This window comes from Cervus canadensis, chromosome 7, assembly GCF_019320065.1.
Source record: "Cervus canadensis isolate Bull #8, Minnesota chromosome 7, ASM1932006v1, whole genome shotgun sequence".
NCBI classification, from domain to species: Eukaryota; Metazoa; Chordata; class Mammalia; order Artiodactyla; family Cervidae; genus Cervus; species Cervus canadensis.
Window position 1 is genome coordinate 57,676,202 of NC_057392.1, and position 19,020 is coordinate 57,695,221.

The 19,020-nt window shown below is 38.8% G+C and overlaps 1 protein-coding gene across 1 annotated transcript in view; it reads left to right on the plus strand.

The window, feature by feature from the left end:
* The window catches only part of EHHADH (enoyl-CoA hydratase and 3-hydroxyacyl CoA dehydrogenase), a 55,117-nt gene that overhangs the window by 14,434 nt on the left and 21,663 nt on the right, over positions 1 to 19,020 (plus strand). The window contains exons 3-5 of the mRNA XM_043473509.1: positions 2,315 to 2,487; positions 5,613 to 5,724; positions 14,638 to 14,742. Of these exons, the coding sequence (XP_043329444.1) occupies positions 2,315 to 2,487; positions 5,613 to 5,724; positions 14,638 to 14,742 (390 nt within the window). The remainder of the gene's footprint in view (positions 1 to 2,314; positions 2,488 to 5,612; positions 5,725 to 14,637; positions 14,743 to 19,020) is intronic.

The following is a 19,020-nucleotide window of genomic DNA, read 5'->3' on the forward strand; positions in this document are numbered from 1 at the left end:
TTTTCTCTAGTTGTGGTGAGAGGAGGCTACTTTCTAGGTGTGTGCACGGACTTCTCATTGTGGTGGCTTCTCTTGTACAGAACAGGCTCTAGGGCACATGGGCTTTGGTAGTTGTAGCTCCAGGGTTCTAGAGCACAGCCTCAATAGTTGCGGCACACAGGCTTAGTTGCTCTGTGTCATGTGGGAGAACCCATGTCTCCTGTACTGGAAGGCAGATTCTTTACCACTTAGCCAACAGGGAAGTCCTGCAAGGCCATTCTTTCTCCAAAGGCTCTAGGGAAGTCTCCTTCCTTGCCTCTTCTAGTTCCTTGGTGGCTGGCAATCCTTAGCATTCCTTGGCTTATTGCTGCATTGCTCCTATCCCTGCCTCTGTCTTCTTTTGGCTTTCTCCTCTGTGTCCATATTTCCCTGATCTTACACAGACCCATCCTAATCCAGTATGACCTCTTCTTTACCTGATTATATCTGCAAAGACTGTATTTCCAAATAAGATCATATCCATGGGTTCCAGGTGGACACTATTCAGTCCAGTACATCTCCCAACTCATTCTGTGAGGCTACTTAAGATCACAAAGTAATTTACATATATGCATTGGGAAAAAACAGACTTCACCAAAATATTACATTGTTATCTCTGTGTGGTGATATTTGGAGTAATATTAATGTCCTTTATAATCTTGTGTATTTTTCAAAATTTCTATAATGGATATGTTTGATCTGTCAGTTGTGGTCCGATTCTTTGCAACTCCATGGACTGTAGCCAGCTAGGCTCCTTCTGTCCATGGGATTTTCCAGGCAAGAATACTGGAGTGGGTTGCCATTTCCTTCTCCAAGGGATCTTCCTGATCCAGGGATCCAACCCGTGTCTCCTGTGTCTCCTGATTGCAGGCAGAATTTTCACCTGTTGGGTCATGGGGGAAGTCCCTTTATAATGAGTATTATTTTTGTAACTAGGAAAACCAGTAAATGTTACTTTCATTGATTGCAAAAGAGTCTATCAGAAAAATGTAATTCTAACCTGGTTGATCAACATATAACTCACAAATATGTCTGCATTTTATGAGGTTTTATATTGTAATAACTGATGCAAGCTGGAATCAAGATTGCCAGGAGAAATATCAATAACCTCAGATATACAGATGACACCACCCTTATGGCAGAAAGTGAAGAGGATCTAAAAAGCCTCTTGATGAAAGTGAAAGAGGAGAGTGAAAAAGTTGGCTTAAAGCTCAACATTCAGAAAACTAAGATCATGGCATCTGGTCCCATCACTTCATGGGAAATAGATGGGGAAACAGTGGAAGCAGTGTCAGATTTTACATTTTTGGCCTCCAAAATCACTGCAGATGGTGATTGCAGCCATGAAATGAAAAGATGCTTACTCCTTGGAAGGTAAGTTATGACCAACCTAGATAGCATATTAAAAAGCAGAGACATTACTTTGCCAACAAAGGTCCGTCTGGTCAAGGCTATGGTTTTTCCAGTGGTCATGTATGGATGTGAGAGTTGGACTATAAAGAAAGCTGAGTGCCGAAAAATTGATGCTTTTGAACTGTGGTGTTGGAGAAGACTCTTGAGAGTCCCTTGGACTGCAAGGAGATCCAACCAGTCCATCCTAAAGGATATCAGTCCTGGGTGTTCATTGGAAGGACTGATGCTGAAGCTGAAACTCCAATACTTTGGCCACCTCATGTGAAGAGCTGATTCATTGGAAAAGATCGTGATGCTGGGAGGGATTGAGGGCAGGAAGAGAAGGGGACGACAGAGGATGAGATGGCTGGATGGCATCACCGACTCGATGGGCATGAGTTTGAGTAAACTCTGGGAGTTTGTGATGGATAGGGGGGTCTGGCGTGCTGCAATTCATGGGGTCGCAAAGAGTTGGACACAACTGAGTGACTGAACTGAACTGAACTGAACTGAACTGATGCCCTTAAAAAAGATACGGGTCTAAATGGCTGTGAAAAGAGTTGTTGAGCAATATCATGCCAAAAATGGGGAGGGGCTAACTCAATCTCAGAATCTTTGCTTCCTTTCTCCGAACTTGCAAATTTTTCTGAAGGTAGAGTTATTACTGTCATGTGGAAAAACAGATTTTAGATTATAAGACTTCTGATAAATATTTGATGACTTTCATATCCTTCTACATTTTTCAGGTTACTTGTTGCTTTACTGCGTCTGCAGCCAAAGGATAAAGTGTTTCAGGGATCCAAAGAGATCTGAGATTCCTTAAGTGCTATCTGATAGTCTATTGTTAAATAGCAAAGCCTAAGCCTTCCTCAACTCTCTTTTTTCCTTTTCTCTGTGTTCTTAGGTGCTGATATTAGACAATTCAAAACTCGTCAGAACTTTGGCATATACCTGGGAGATATAGTAGATGAAATACAGAGAAACAAGAAACCCGTGGTGGCAGCTATCCAAAAGGTGGCTTTAGGAGGGGGACTAGAGCTGGCCCTGGGCTGTCACTATAGAATTGCCCATGCAGAGGTAAGAGAGGGGATCCATACAGGAATTTATGTAGGAGCTTCTCTTTAAAGCAAGCATTAAATGTTGTCATAAGCATCAGGGGTGATCACTGTAAATGGTTAGGTTACTGGTTGACAACTCTCAGACATTTCTAGCACTGGTGTTCAGCTATTATATACCAGTATAGTGGTACTTGTTGTTGAAATGTTGAATTATGTCCATTCTAGTTGATAAATAGCTGCTACCCTGACCTGTGACTGATGCTTCACTAGCCCTTGGCCCTCCCTGTGAACCACTAGATAAGGGAGAACTCCTGTACAGTGCTATTGCCCACATCAAATTTCACTAAGCCATGCTTATACAGTAGGAAGTATTAAATATTTGGACTTAACTTCTGAGTATGCATGTTTATTTAAATTTTCATTTCTTATATCAAACATTTCAGTTTTGTGGTCTCATAATTATTAGTACTTAAGAAGACAAGTTCCAATTGAAAACAGCACACAACTAGTAAATCCATTTATTTCTGAAAATAGATTTAATTTAGGTTATTAGACATATAGATTGAAGTTTGTGATGCCTGCCTTACAACAGTAATACTTTTATAAGTAATATATTTTCTGATAATAAAGATAATATTCATCATTGTAATAGACTGTAAAATACAAGAAAGTCATCTTTATATTAAGGTCACCATAAACTCACAGTTCAGAAATAACTGCTATTAACATTTTATCTTTTTTCATTCTGATCCTTTTCCTGTGTCACATTTTTTCTTACATTTATTTTTCTTTGCAACCTTTCTTTAAAAAAAAAAACTATGGAATTTTACTGTACTTCACTTATATTCTATTTTCTACTAATACCATATTTAAATTATTATTAGATATTTTTTATCCATTCTACCAGTGTCTACCATTTATTTACATTTAACATAATTACTGATTAGGAAGGACTTTGGCCATTTTCCTATTTGTTTTCTACATCTTATATTTCTTTTAATTCTTCAATTCCTCCATTAATACTTTTCTTTGTATTAAATGGACAAGTTTTGGTACCCTTTTAATTCTCTTATCTTTTCTTTTACTGTATATTTTCTAGTTATTTGCTTAGTGGTGGTTGCCCTGGGGATTATAATTAACATCTTAATTTGCAATAAACTAGTTCAGATTCATACCAACTTAGGTTCAATAGTATGCAAAAAATTTGCTCCCTTACAGTTCTGTTATACACTTGCTTTATATTGTTATTGTCACAAATTATATCATTATACATTGCATGCCCATAAGCATCAATATATTATTATCACTTAATATAACCTCAGTCCTGGGAGTGGCTTGCTGTTCCACTCGTTCCTGTTGCCAGGGACTGATAAGGAACAGAGGATTTATGAGAAACAGCATGTAGGAATCCTCCTGTTAAACGTTCCCTGACATAGACATTTCATGAAAATGGAACCGTATAATATATTGTGTCTGTTTTTTTCCACTCAGCATTATTTTTTTCATTGTAGCATGTCATTAGTATTTCATTCCTTCCCATGACTGAATATTTCTTTTTATGGATATACCATATTTTCTTTATCCATTCATTACTTGATGGACATTTGGATTGTTTCTCCTTTCTTGGATTTGTAAATAATGATGCTATGAAAATTTTTGCACAAATTTTTTTTGTGGGCGTGTTTTCATTTCTTTTGGTTATGTATATAGGAGTGGAATAGGTGGGTTGTTGTTGTTCAGTTGCTAAGTTGTACCTGACTCTCTGTGACCCTATGGACTGCAGCATGCCAGGCTTCTCTGTCCTTCACTATCTCCCAGAGTTTGCTCAAACTCATGTCCATTGAATTGGTGATGTCATCCAGCCTTCTCATCCTCTGTCACCCACTTCTCCTCCTGCCCTCAATCTTTCCCAGTATCAGGGTCTTTTCTAATAAGTTGGCTCTTCACATCAGTTGGCCAAAGTATTGAAGCCCCAACTTCAGCATCAGTTCTAATGAATATTTAGGGTTGATTTCCTTTAGGATTGACTGGTTTGATCTCCTTGCTGCCCAAGAGACTCTCAAGAGTCTTCTCCAGCACCACAGTTTGAAAGCATCAGTTCTTCAGAGCTCATCCTTCTTTATGGTCCAACTCTCACATCTGTATGTGACTACTGGAAAAACTACATCTTTGACTAGATGAACCTTTGTAGGCAAAGTGATGTCTCTGCTTTTTAATACACAATCTACGTTTGTCATAGCTTTTCTTTCAAGGAACAAGTGTCTTTTAATTTCATGGCTGAAGTCACCATCTGCAGTTATTTTGGAGCCCAAAGAGAATAAAATCTACCACTGTTTCTACTTTTTTCCCTATCTATTAGCCTTGAAGTGATGGGATCAGATACCATGATCTTATATAGCTGGGTCATATGGAAACTCTATGGTTAATCTTTGAGAAACTGCCAAATTGTTTTCCAAAGTGAATGTGGCATTTTACATTCCCACCAGCAATGTATGAGAGTTTTGTATTCTCCACATCCTCTCTAAAACTTGTTATTGTCTGTCTTTTTTTTTTTTTTTAATTACAGCCATCCTAATGGTTATGAAGTGGTATCTGGTAGTTTTGATTTGTATTTCCCTGACAGCTAATGATATTGCACATCTTTTCATGTGTTTATTAGCCATTTGTATCTTTTTGGAGAAATGTCTGTTCAGATGCTTTGCCCATCTTAATTGGATCATTTGTGTTTTTATTGTTGAGTTTTAAAAGTTCTTTATATAGTCCAGACATATGATTAGAAAATATTCTTTCCCAATTTTTGGATTTTTTAAAAAATTTCTTGGCTGCTTGGCTCCTTCAGGGCTCCATAGAGCTGTTTCTGGAGATTATTATTTGGGTTGGCTGAGACAGGTCATAATAGAATCAGAGAAGAAAGTGTGTAAGGAGCTGGGATGTATTTCAACATGAAGACTTAGCAATGGCACAGTTCTGTTTTTGCTATTATTAAAGGAGAGGGTATACACTGATTTCCTCTGTAGAAACTTTCACTGAATTCTGTGCAACAATGTTTGTTTTTGAGGGTGTGAGAAACCCAAGGGAATGCTTGCCTTGACTCTGAATGTATCATCTCATTCTAACGACCTTTATACCTTCAATCTTTGATAGGCTCAAGTTGGCTTCCCAGAAGTCACACTAGGAGTCCTTCCTGGTGCAAGAGGAACCCAACTTCTCCCCAGACTTATTGGAGTGCCTGCTGCACTTGACTTGATTATCTCAGGTGAGTACTAACTCTGCCAATGGCAGCCTGGATCAATGTGAGGAAATGGACAAGGATTTAGAAACATTCTGGCTTGATAGTCTCCTACCGATTTAATGTTATGAGGATACTTTAACCTCTTTGATGTCCATTTTCTCATCTCTAAAATGGAAAGAATATCTTTCCTGAGAGCTTCTCAAAAGTTACCATGAAGATCAAATATGTGTGCCTTCTAGATGAAAGTATATACAAAGCCCTAATCACGTTTAAGAGTCTACTCATAGACACTGCTTTTGCATAGGGTGCATTATATTCAGATCTTACTTAGAAATCATAATATAAAACAAGAACTAAAATTAGAATTTCCAAGGAAAGATTTCAAGTTTTAGTTAGAAAATGACTGAATTTTTCATTTCCCAGGTGTGAAGATATTAGCTTCAAATAGAAGTTGTAATCTTTCAATAGGGAATGTGAACAATGCAACACTAGAAAATATGTCTCCCACATTGCAGGTGGATTCTTTACCAGCTGAGCCACCAGGGAAGTCCAAGAATCCTGGGGTGGGTAGCCTACCCCTTCTCTAATGGATCTTCCCAACCCAGGCATCAAACCAGGGTCTTCTGCATTGCAAGCAGATTCTTTACCAGCTGAGCCACCAAAGAAGCCCTTAGAAACCCTGCATTTACCAAATATTAAAAGACATAAAAGATATTTCCAGTTGAAGTAAGGTTGGAAGATAGCACATGCATCACTGTTTACTCCAAACAGAAATAATATGAGACTTTGGGTCAATCACTTTACCTCTCTGTGCCATAGTTTCCTCATAAATGTTTATAACAGCAGTACCTACCATATGGTGGTATGATGAAGATCAGATGCATTAATGAATACAGTGTGCTTAGAACAGTCGGAGACATGGTAATACATGTTAGCTATATATTATTATTCCTATATCTGACTTTCTAGTAAAACAGGAGGATTTAGTAAAAATAAGATGAACATCTTGGTAACAGACTGTATCCCAAGGAATAGGCAATAAAAAGAGCACAAGCTTTAGAATTAAAGACCTGAGATTGACAATAAATGCTGGAGAGGGTGTGGAGAAAAGGGAACCCTCTTACACTGTTGGTGGGAATGCAAACTAGTACAGCCACTATGGAGAACAGTGTGGAGGTTCCTTAAAAAACTAGAAATAGAACTGCCATACGACCCAGCAATCCCACTGCTGGGCATACACACTGAGGAAACCAGATCTGAAAGAGACACGTGCACCCCAATGTTCATCGCAGCACTATTTATAATAGCCAGGACATGGAAGCAACCTAGATGCCCATCAGCAGATGAATGGATAAGGAAGCTGTGGTACATATATACCATGGAATATTACTCAGCCATTAAAAAGAATTCATTTGAACCAGTCCTAATGAGATGGATGAAACTGGAGCCCATTATACAGAGTGAAGTAAGCCAGAAAGATAAAGACCAATACAGTATACTAACACATATATATGGAATTTAGAAAGATGGTAACGATAACCCTATATGCAAAACAGAAAAAGAGACACAGATGTACAGAACAGACTTTTGGACTCTGTGGGAGAAGACGAGGGTGGGATGTTTCGAGAGATCAGCATCGAAACATGTGTATTATCAAGGGTGAAACAGATTACCAGCCCAGGTTGGATGCATGAGACAAGTGCTTGGGTCTGGTGCACTGGGATGACCCAGAGGGATGGGATGGGGAAGGAGGTGGGAGGGGGATTCAGGATGGGGAACACATGCAAATCCATGGCTGATTCATGTCAATGTACAGCAAAAACCACTACAATATTGTAAAGTAATTAGCCTCCAACTAATAAAAATAAATGGAAAAAAAAAAAAAGACTTGAGCTTGAATCCCAGCTGTGGTACATATGAACAGTATGCTTTGTACAAATTAATTTTTATTTACTTATGCAATAGCTGTTTAATTTTTTTCTCACGTGCTGGGCCTTGTTGCAGGCAGTGGACCTATAGCAGCAAATCAGACCTACCAAAACTCCTGCCCTTATAGAGATTATATATAGAAAACAGCAACAATAAGAATAATTATCATTATTATATTTCATCTGTTCAAAAATGCACAGTGGTATTCACATCTTTGAACCCAAGATGACTCATATTCATTGGAGTCATGGTTTGATTGGCAGTGTTTTTTCTTCCCTTGTTTCTGTGGGTTAGTAATTTTGGAACAGCTTAGTTGAGTTCTAGCTCAAGGGTTCTCTTGAGGTTGTAGCCAAGACACTGATTGGGTCCACAGTCATCTGAAAAGTTGAATGGGGCTGGAGCATCTACTTCTGAGACGGCTCCGTCACATGAATGGCTGGTTCCTGTTGACAATGGCAGAAGCTTCATTTTCTCTCCACGTGGGCCTCTCCCTAGAGTTTCCTGTATCTCCTCACAACATGGAAGCTGGCTTCCTCTAGCGTGACTGGTCCAAGAGGGAGCATGGCAAAGACTGCAGTGTCTTTTATGACCTAGCTTTGGAGTCCCATGCCATCTTTTCTGAATTATCCTATTGATTATAAAAGTCTTTCCTATTCAGCTTGTGAGGGGAGCTTAAATACCCAGAGGTCAAACACATGGCAGGTTTGGTGACCAGCTACCATGCTGTCTACTCGTGCTAAATGCCATGGCTACCTATTAGTTAAGTAATATATCAGGTTGATTCGATGGAGACAAGTGCTGAGGAGAAAACATAAAGCAGAAAAGGGCAATGTGAAATGATAGGCTGGGGGGTGGGTAAAATTTTATAGGTAGGATAGCTAGGAAAGGCTTTCCTACGAAATGAATGTGAGTGAAGACCTGAGGGATGGAGGAAGCTTGTTTTGCCAATATCTAGTGGAAGATATTTCACATGGAGAAAATAGCAAATACCAAGCCCTGAGGTAGGGCTCACTTGGAAATTTCAAAGAATAGGAAGAAGGTCAATGACGCTAGAGTGAGGTGATAAGGGAAAGAGTAGTTCGGGTGAAGTCACATCCTATAAGGCCTTGAAGATCATAGCGAGAACTTTGACTTTTCTGCCAAATGAGGTAGAAAAGCATTGGAGTGTTTTAAGCAGAAGAGTAACATGCTGTCACTTATGTGTTTTACAAGATCACTCTGGCTATTGAAAATATACTGATGGGAGGTTAGGGCAGAAATAGGAAGACTGATTAGAAGGCTGCTTTAATAATCCAAGGAAGCCATGATGGAAATGTAGACCTAAGTGGTAACAATGTAAATGGTGTGACACAGTCAAATTCTGAGTATATTTTGAGCCAACCGGGATTTTGTGACCTATCAAATGTAGAGCTGAGAGAGAGGAGAGAGAAGAATGATTCAAATGACCTGAGCAGCTGGAAGGATGGTGCCACTACCAAGATTGGGATTTCTGCTGGTAGAACAGGTTGTAGGGAAGAATTGCAAGTGCTTAGTTTTGGACATGTTAAGTTTGACATCCAAGTGGAGTTGTCAAGTAGACAGTTGGATAGACTGGCCTGGAATTTAGAAGCAAGATCATCCAAACTCATCTTGGTCTTCATTTTCTCATCAGTAAAACAACCACATAGTTGTTCTAAGGAATAATGAAATTACATGACATGCTTCTGGTAGAGTACCTGTCACCTAGGAGATATTTTATAAATGGTAACTGTGGTAGGCATAACCATGCCCCTCTCTAAGATGTCCATGTCCTAATCCCTAGAACCTGTGAATATATTATCATATGTTCAAAAGGGACCTTGCAAATGTGATTAAATTAAGAGTCTTAAGATGTGAGATTATTCTGGATTTTCTAGTGGGCCCAGCTTATCTCAAGGGTCCTTAGAAGTGTAAGGAGAGAGGTCAGAGAGGAAAGAAGATGGTACAAATTGGCTTTGAAGATGGAGGAAGAGAAGAATAAATGTGGGCAGCCTTTAGAGACTAGAAAAGCCAAGGAAATGGATTCTCTCTCCGACCCTCTGGAAGGAGCACAGTTTGCTGACCTATTTTAGATTCCTGACATCTTGCTTCTGGAAAACATTTTTCCTGAGAAAGGATGCTAAAAAGAAAAAAAGTTGTTACTAGAAGTTGAAGATTCCCTACTGATGTTAATGGGGAAAAACACCAGCTTTGTAGGCACTGCCCTGTAGGAAATTGATATGTAAATAAATTTAGATTAAATTAACCTTTAGCTAACATTTTCTGTTCTTCTGAAAACCATGAGAGGTAATACTGGAAAAGTGGAGCAATTACAACAACTGCCGCTTCTCCACAATTTCCCTAAAATGCCATCTGAAATAACTGAATCTTCAGCAGTAACCATAAAAGATGTGCTTGGGCACATTGTAGTTCATCCCTGGTGTTTTCCGTCCATTCAGAGGTGGAGAACTACAAGTGCCCTGTCCTTCCTTCTGCTGTCGTTTTCTAGGTCCCATCTCCCTTGTTCACTGAAGCACACCCAGGGTACTGAGGGAGAAATTGCAAGTGATATCTTTATCCTGCCAGCCTTTCAGATTTAGTTGGTCCAGGTGGGTTTTCTCTTTATTCAAATAAGATATTAAGGGCAAGTTTTAGTACCCGGGGCTCCCAGTCACCAGTAATACATATGAGCAAACATTAATTCATGACTAAGACAAACTAACAGACAAAACTTTTAACACTCAACCTAAAATCTATGAAAATATTCTACAACATTAGAAAAATGAAACATAAATGTGAGTCTGTTGAAACAGATTAAAGAAAAGAAAAAGGTTATAAAATTCACAATATTCTGAATTAGAAAAGAAAATATATTATTTATTAAATAAAAAACCTGTTTAAAATCAATATGTTAGCCAAAATAATTTCTGAAGCATTAGAAAAAGGATGCAATAGAACAGACTACTGAATCAGCAACACGGAGGATAGATACCCACTTAAAGAATTCAGAAGAATTTTTTTAAAAGATACGTAAAATGTAAATGAAGGCAGCAGACATGGAAGGTCTGTAATAGAGGTCTCTGCTACGAATAATAAACGCTTCCAGAGCACAAAGCAAAAATGGGAGAAGCAATAATCAAAGGGAAAAATAGAAGAAACTCTTCAGATACATAAAAGAATCAGAGATTGTATTTTAGCCAGCACACCATTTTCCTGGAAGATCTGATGAAATATCAATGCCTTGTGTTTTGATAAAGATTTTAAACTTCCAGGAAATAGAATCCTGCAAGCTTCCAAAGGAAGGATAAAAACAAAATACAACAAAAGGTTACTCTCAAATAGCTAAAATCACTCCAGTCACAAATAAATTCTAAATGTATGGAACATTCATATACTAAGATGCTACATGGTCTTTAAATGTGGTCCAAATCAGGAGTTGTTAAAGTGTGACCCACAGACTCCTAGGTGTACCTAAGACTGTTGTGTGGGGTACAGGGGGCTGGAGGGGAGGCAGTCCTTGAAGTCAGAACTGTTTTCATAATAATAAGATGTTATTTGCATTTTCCACTCTCATTTTCTCACAAATATACAGTGGAATTTTCCAGAGGTTATATTATACCATGTCGTATCAAAACAGATTGAATGCAGAAGCAAAAATGAAAACCCAGCTATCTTCTATTAAGCCAGAAATTAAAGAAATTAAAAAAATATATATAACAATGACACTTTGCTCACTAAATTTTTAAAGTAGGATTATGTGCATAAAATTATTAATGTTTATATGTAATAGGTTTATCATGATTATTTTAAAGTGATTTAATGAAGGCACATTTTTAAAGTTCTCAGTTATGATTTCTAATATAGTAAATATTGATAGAAATAGCCCACATAATCAAAACCTCTTTAGAGTATTCCATAATTTTTAAGAGTACAAAGGGGTCCCAAGACTAAAAATTTTGAGAACTACTAATCAAAACACTTGTGCTTTGACACAGAAACTACAATACAGAACTATGCACTCATGGTCCAAATTAGAAAATAATGTGAGTCTATATTATTACTAGTATATCATTAATAATGTATAATTTATACGGTTACTAATATATAGTTTAGACTAAAGTCTAAAATGGCTTTTTTCTCCTTTGAATGAGGAGGTGTTATAAATTCTATAGCACTTGAAAGGGGAGTTAGGAAAACTAAATTTTTTGTCTTCAATAAAATAGATTAGAAATTGCTTTAATTTACAATGGTAGGGTAACTGTAATTTTAAGAATGTGAACTAAAAAAAAAAAAAAAAGAATGTGAACTGTTCTAAGTCCCTAATGCAGAATTCACAAGAGAATGCTTACAGTCAACACAACATACTACAGAAATTCAAAGCACACGAGAGGGTTCATTCTGTAAAGGGTAAAATAGAAAGGAAGCAGAGAAGCATAAAATTTGGTGGGAATTCATAACAGTGTGAAATGAGTCTGTGAATTCTAAGGTTTATGTTGATAGAAATTAAAGCATTTGGAGGAATACTGAGGAATTGTGTGTTCCTGCTTTCAGTATTAAGCCTGAAAGGTAAGGATATCTTGAAGGAAATCAGGAAGGAACCTGGCTTCTTTGACAAAAAGCAAAAAAGTGGTCTAGGATTCACTTTTTTCAAAACACTGCTGCTTATAGAAATATCACTATTTTTAACATGATGGAGAGAAGAGGTAAAAGCAGTAAGAATATGATGGATTTTGATTTGCACAGAAAAGGTCACAATGAGTGAGAAGAATGCTAACATTAGAATCATATACCTGTTTTTTTAAGTAGTCTCTATAATTTTAGGGGGACTTTAAAATGGTATCTGGCAAGGGTTCTGTGTAGAAATTTTTTTCTGAAGGTTGGAAAAGAAGCCACAAAGGAAACTGGAAAAAAAAAAATGAGATTACCTGGCTTGGAGAAGTCTCAACTTCAAGTTGCCCCAGTCTCTTTGTAGTAGATCAAGGTTTGGCTCTCATTAGATTGAACAGTGGTTATTGTCTACACTCAGAGCAGCATAAGAAAGAACAAGTTCAAATCTCAGCATGAGCATTTGGGTTGGATATACAGAGCTGTCTCTTCAGGTCCTTGAAACAGAATAAAAGCACCTGAAATCTCATTGACTCCGTACAAACAGTAGCAGTATTCCCAACTTCTGTGAAATCCAGGTCAGAAGAAATCATTACAGCTGAAGGAATTTTCAGTCCATCCTGTGGGCATCTCTTGTCTCCGCTGTTCAGTTGCCCCAAAGATCCTTTTAGTAGCCACGTTTTCACATTCCATTCTGTGTCCCTTTGGGCCCCTTAATGTGGGGAATCTGATTCACTCAAACCTCACTTAAGTGGTTTTATAACTGGGAGACTTCACCCTTGAAGCCACTTACCCACCGCTCACTGTCCTCCTCACCCCAAGAGGAGATGATCTGGAGGCCTGCCTTCAGAGGCATTTCCAGCAGACTGCCCAAATGTTGCTGTTACAGAGTGTAACCCCTGCCAAAAATCACTGAGTTGTCTATCTGATCAAGAAAACCCATTGGTAGTTCCCCGAAGCACTAATAAGAACCAGGAATGAAGGGTTTGTCTCAGAGATGGCATCCACCAACATTCTGGAAGGGCAGCGAAGACTATGGAGGAGTTGTGCCTGCAAGACTGATTCGGTGCTTGCTCTTCAGAAGCCCAAGGTGGCGCTGCGGGTAAAGAACCCACCTGCCAATGCAGGAGACACAAGAGATGCAAGTTCAATTCCTGGGTTGGGAAGATCCTCTGGAGAAGAACATGGCAACCCACTCTGGTATTCTTGCCTGGAGAATTCCATGGACAGAAGAGCCTGGCCTACAGCCTACAGTCCATGGGGTCGCAAAGAATTGGATACAACTGAAGCAAGTTAGCACGCACAAACACTTCAGAAGCCCAGATGATGCTGGCAAGCGAGCTGGGTGTCACTGTCTCTCCCTCTGCCCTTGTGTTGAGGAATGCTTATATTCCTTAACCTCCTACTTCAGACTGTGCAGATCTAATTACGTGTTTATACCCGTTGAAGAACTTGAGAGTGATGCTAACCCTCATCAAACTTCTGTAAGTCCCTAGAGCTTCCAATCTATTATTATGCCAGAGGCTGCCAGTGCCACCTATGAACAGTAGGTGCTCCTGGCACCACCTGATGGTGGACAGTAGGTGTCACCACCTGCAAAATCAGATTGTTTGTTTGTTGTTTACTTCAGCTAAAAACCATCAATTAAGCACTCCATTTGTCCAGTTTGGGATTATGGGCCACACCCTGGTGCCAGGTCTGAAGAAACAATTGTCTGATCATCTCTACTCCCTTTTTAGCTTCCTTTTTAGTTCCAAAGCTCACACATTAGCAATTTCACAAACTAAGGAAGGAGTTGAGATGCTGGGTAGCCAAAAAATGCAAAGGTCCACCCTATTTTCCTGTGACATTTTGAATGTATCTTATATAATATCAAGTTAATAATGCTTTCCTGCTGTCAATCCAACTATATTTATGTTTGAGGACTCTTCATAATCAGTGGCAACATTTGGTATAGGTTAGTATAAGAATAGGTAGTACTACTACTGCTCTTTTCTCACTACCTCTATTATTTTTTACCTGTATTATTACAAAGACTCAATCCTCTTATATATTATATAGAGATTTATAATTTATAAAGTGCTTCTACGGAGATTTAAAGAATGTAAGGAAACTGTTTTATTTTCACTTAATACTCATAATTACTCAGGTAAGCATAATTATTGTCATTTACCAATGAAGAAATTGTGGTTCTAGTATAGCTCACACAAATAATATAGGTAGAGTTGGAACTTGAATGCAAGTTTTCTGATTACCTCTGCAGTAATTTTCCACTATAACAATCGGTGTAGTGCTTATTTATTTTGTAATAGATGTTTATATCTAGGACAAGTAAACTTCCTACTAGAGAGAGTGACGCTTTTGCTTTAATTTCACATTGTTCTGTTCTATTTTGTTTTCTTGTAGGAAGACATGTTTCAGCAAATGAAGCACTTAAGCTGGGTATTCTCGATAAAATTGTGAACTCAGACCCAATTGAAGAATCGATCAAATTTGCCCAGAGAATTTCAGGTAAGAAGATAATAATAAAACTAGCACAAGGTTGGAAACAAGTTAAATGTCCATCTTAATACAGTACTCCTTAAATATTTTATGGCATGTCCAAACAGAATATCATACAGATTTAAAATGAATGAGAGGGCTTCCCTGGTGGTTCAGTGGTAAAGAATCTGCCTGCTAATGCAGGAGACATGGATTTGATTCCTGGTCCAGGAATATCCCACATGCCATGGCACAGGGCAACTAAGCCTATATACAGAAAAAAAAAAAAAATATATATATATATATATGTATGTATGTATGTATGTATAGTGAAGAAATCACTTCAGAAAGAACGAAGAGATGGAGCCAAAGCAAAAACAACACCCAGCTGTGGATGTGACTGGTGATGGAGGCAAGGTCTGATGCTGTAAAGAGCAATATTGCATAGGGACCTGGAATGTTAGGTCCATGTATCAAGGCAAATTGGAAGTGATCAAACAGGAGATTGCAAGAGTGAACGTCGACATTTTAGGAATCAGCGAACTAAAGTGGACTGGAGTGGGTGAATTTAACTCAGATGACCATTATATCTACTACTGTGGGCAAGAATCCCTTAGAAGAAATGGAGTAGCCATCATAGTCAACAAAAGAGTCCAAAATGCAGTACTTGGATGCAATCTCAAAAACGACTCAATGATCTCTGTTCCTTTCCAAGGCAAACCATTCAATATCATGGTAATCCAAGTCTATGCCCCAACCAGTAATGCTGAAGAAGCTGAAGTTGAACGGTTCTATAAAGACCTACAAGACCTTCTAGAACTAACACCCAAAAAAGATGTCCTTTTCATTATAGGGGACTGGAATGCACAAGTAGGAAGTCAAGAAACACCTGGAGTAACAGGAAAATTTGGCCTTGGAGTACAGAATGAAGCAGGACAAAGGCTAATAGAGTTCTGCCAAGAGAATGCACTGGTCATTGCAAACATCCTCTTTCAACAACACAAGAGAAGACTCTACACATGGATATCACCAGATGGTCAACACCAAAATCAGACTGATTATATTCTTTGCAGCCAAAGATGGAGAAGCTCTATACAGTCAGCACAAACAAGACTGGGAGCTGACTGTGGCTCAGATCATGAACTCCTCATGGCCAAATTCAGACTTAAATTGAAGAAAGTAGGGAAAACCATTAGACCATTCAGGTATGAGCTAAATCAAATCCCTAATGATAGTACAGTGGAAGTGAGAGATAGATTTCAGGGACTAGATCTGATAGACAGAGTGCCTGATGAATTATGGACGGAGGTTCGTGTACAGGAGACAGGGAGCAAGACCATCCCCAAGAAAAAGAAATGCAAAAAAGCAAAATGGCTGTCTGAGGAGGCCTTACAAATAGCTGTGAAAAAAAGAGAAGCCAAAAGCAAAGGAGAAAAGGAAAGATACACCCATTTAAATGCAGAGTTCCAAAGAATAGCAAGGAGAGATAGGAAAGCCTTCCTCAGCAATCAGTGCAAAGAAATAGAGGAAAACAATAGAGTGGGAAAGACTAGAGATCGCTTCAAGAAAATTAGAAGTACCAAGGGAACATTTCATGCAAAGATGGGCTCAATAAAGGGCAGAAATGGTATGGACCTAACAGAAGCAGAGGATATTAAGAAGAGGTGGCAAGAATACACAGAATAACTGTACAAAAAGATCTTCACAACCCAGATAATCAAAATGGTGTGATCACTCACCTAGAGCCAGACATCCTGGAATGTGAAGTCAAGTGGGCCTAAGGAAGTATCACTACGAACAAAGCTAGTGGAGGTGATGGAATTCCAGTTGAGCTATTTCAAATCCTAAAAGATGATGCTGTGAAAGTGCTACACTCAATATGCCAGCAAATATGGAAAACTCAGCAGTGGCCACAGGAATGGAAAAGGTCAGTTTTCATTCCAATCCTTAAGAAAGGCAATCCCAAAGAATGCTCAAACTACCACACAATTGCACTCATCTCACACGCTAGTAAGGTAATGCTCAAAATTCTCCAAGCCAGGCTTCAGCAATACGTGAACTGTGAACTTCCAGATGTCCAAGCTGGTTTTAGAAAAGGCAGAGGAACCAGAGATCAAATTGCCAACATCCACTGGATCATCAAAATAACAAGAGAGTTCCAGAAAAACATCTATTTCTGCTTTATTGACTATGCCAAAGCCTTTGCCTGTGTGGCTCACAATTAACTGGAAAATTCTGAAAGAGATGGGAATACCAGACCACCTGACCTGCCTCTTGAGAAATCTGTATGCAGGTCAGGAAGCAAGAGTTAGAACTGGACATGGAACAACAGACTGGTTCCAAATTGGGAAAGGAGAACGTCAAGGCTGTATATTGTTACCATACTTATTTAACTTATATGCAGAGTACATCATGAGAAATGCTGGGCTGGATGAAGCACAAGCTGAAATCAAGATTGCTGGGAGAAATATCAATAACCTCAGATATGCAGATGACACCACCCTTATGGCAGAGAGTGAAGAGGAACTAAAGAGCCTCTTGATGAAAGTGAAAGAGGAGAGTGAAAAAGTTGAGCTCTTAAAGCTCAACATTCAGAAAACTAAGATCATGGCATCTGGTCCCATCACTTCATGGCAAATAGATGGAGAAACAGTGGAAACAGTGGCAAACTTTATTTTGGGGGGGCTCCAAAATCACTGCAGATGGTGACTGCACCCATGAAATAAAAAGATGCTTACTCCTTGAAAGGAAATTTATGACTAACCTAGATAGCATATTAAAAAGCAGAGACATTACTTTGCCAACAAAGGTCCATCTGGTCAAGGCTGTGGTTTTTCCAGTGGTCAGGTATGGATGTGAGAGTTGGACTATAAAGAAAGCTGAGCAGTGAAGAATTGATACTTTTGAACTGTGGTGTTGGAGAAGACTCTTGAGAGTCCCTTGGACTTCAAGGAGATCCAACCAATCCATCCTGAAGGAGATCAGTCTTGGGTGTTCATTGGAAGGACTGATGGCAAAGCTGAAATTTCAATACTTTGGCCACCTGATGCAAAGAACTGACTCACTGGAAAAGACCCTGATGCTGGGAGGGATTGAAGGCAGGAGGAGAAGGGGACTACAGAGGATGAGATGGTTGGATGGCATCACCAACTCAATGGACATGAGTTTGAGTAAACTCCAGGAGTTGATGATGGACAAGGAGGCCTGGCGTGCTGCAGTCCATGGGGTTGTAAAGAGTCGGACATTACTGAGTGACTGAACTGAACTGAACAGACATATATATACTTCTTGGTGACTCAGACGGTAAAGCCTCTGCCTACAATGTGGGAGACTCGGATTCGATCCCTGGGTCGGTAAGATCCTCTGGAGAAGAATATGGCAATCCACTCCAGCACTCTTGCCTGGAAAATCCCATGGATGGAGGAGCCTGGTAGGCTATAGTCCATGGGGTTGCAAAGAGTCAGACACAACTGAACGACTAAACTTAAACTTATGTATATAAAAATAAAAAATAAAATGAATGAGAAACTCTATGTATTGACATGGTATGATTGCCACAGTATATATTGTATTGTTAAATGAAAAAAGAATTTGTGTGTACTGGCACAAAGATAGAAACATAGATCAGTGGAACAAAATAGAAAGCCCAGAGATAAATCCATGCACATATGGACACCTTATTTTTGACAAAGGAGGCAAGAATATACTATGGAGAAAAGACAATCTCTTTAACAAGGGGTGCTGCAAAAACTGGTCAACCACTTGTAAAAGAATGAAACTAGAACACTTTGTAACACCATACACAAAAATAAACTCAAAATGGATTAAAGATCTAAATGTAAGACCAGAAACTATAAAATTCCTAGAGGAAAACATAGGCAAAACACTCTCTGACGTAAGTCATGGCAGGATCCTCTATGACCCTCCTCCCAGAGTAATGGAAATAAAAGCAAAAATAAACAAATGGGACCTAATTAAACTTAAAAGCTTTTGCACAACAAAGGAAACTATAAGCAAGGTGAAAAGACAGCCTTCAGAATGGGAGAAAATAATAGCAAATGAGGCAACTGACAAAGAATCTCAAAAATATACAAGGAACTCCTGCAGCTCAATTCTAGAAAAATAAGCAACCCAATCAAAAAATGGGCCAAAGAACTGAACAGACATTTCTCCAAAGAAGACATACAGATGGCTAACAAACACATGAAAAAATGCTCAACATTACTCATTACCAGAGAAATGCAACTCAAAACCACAATGAGGTAACATCTCATGCCGGTCAGAATGGCTGCTATCAAAAAGTCTACA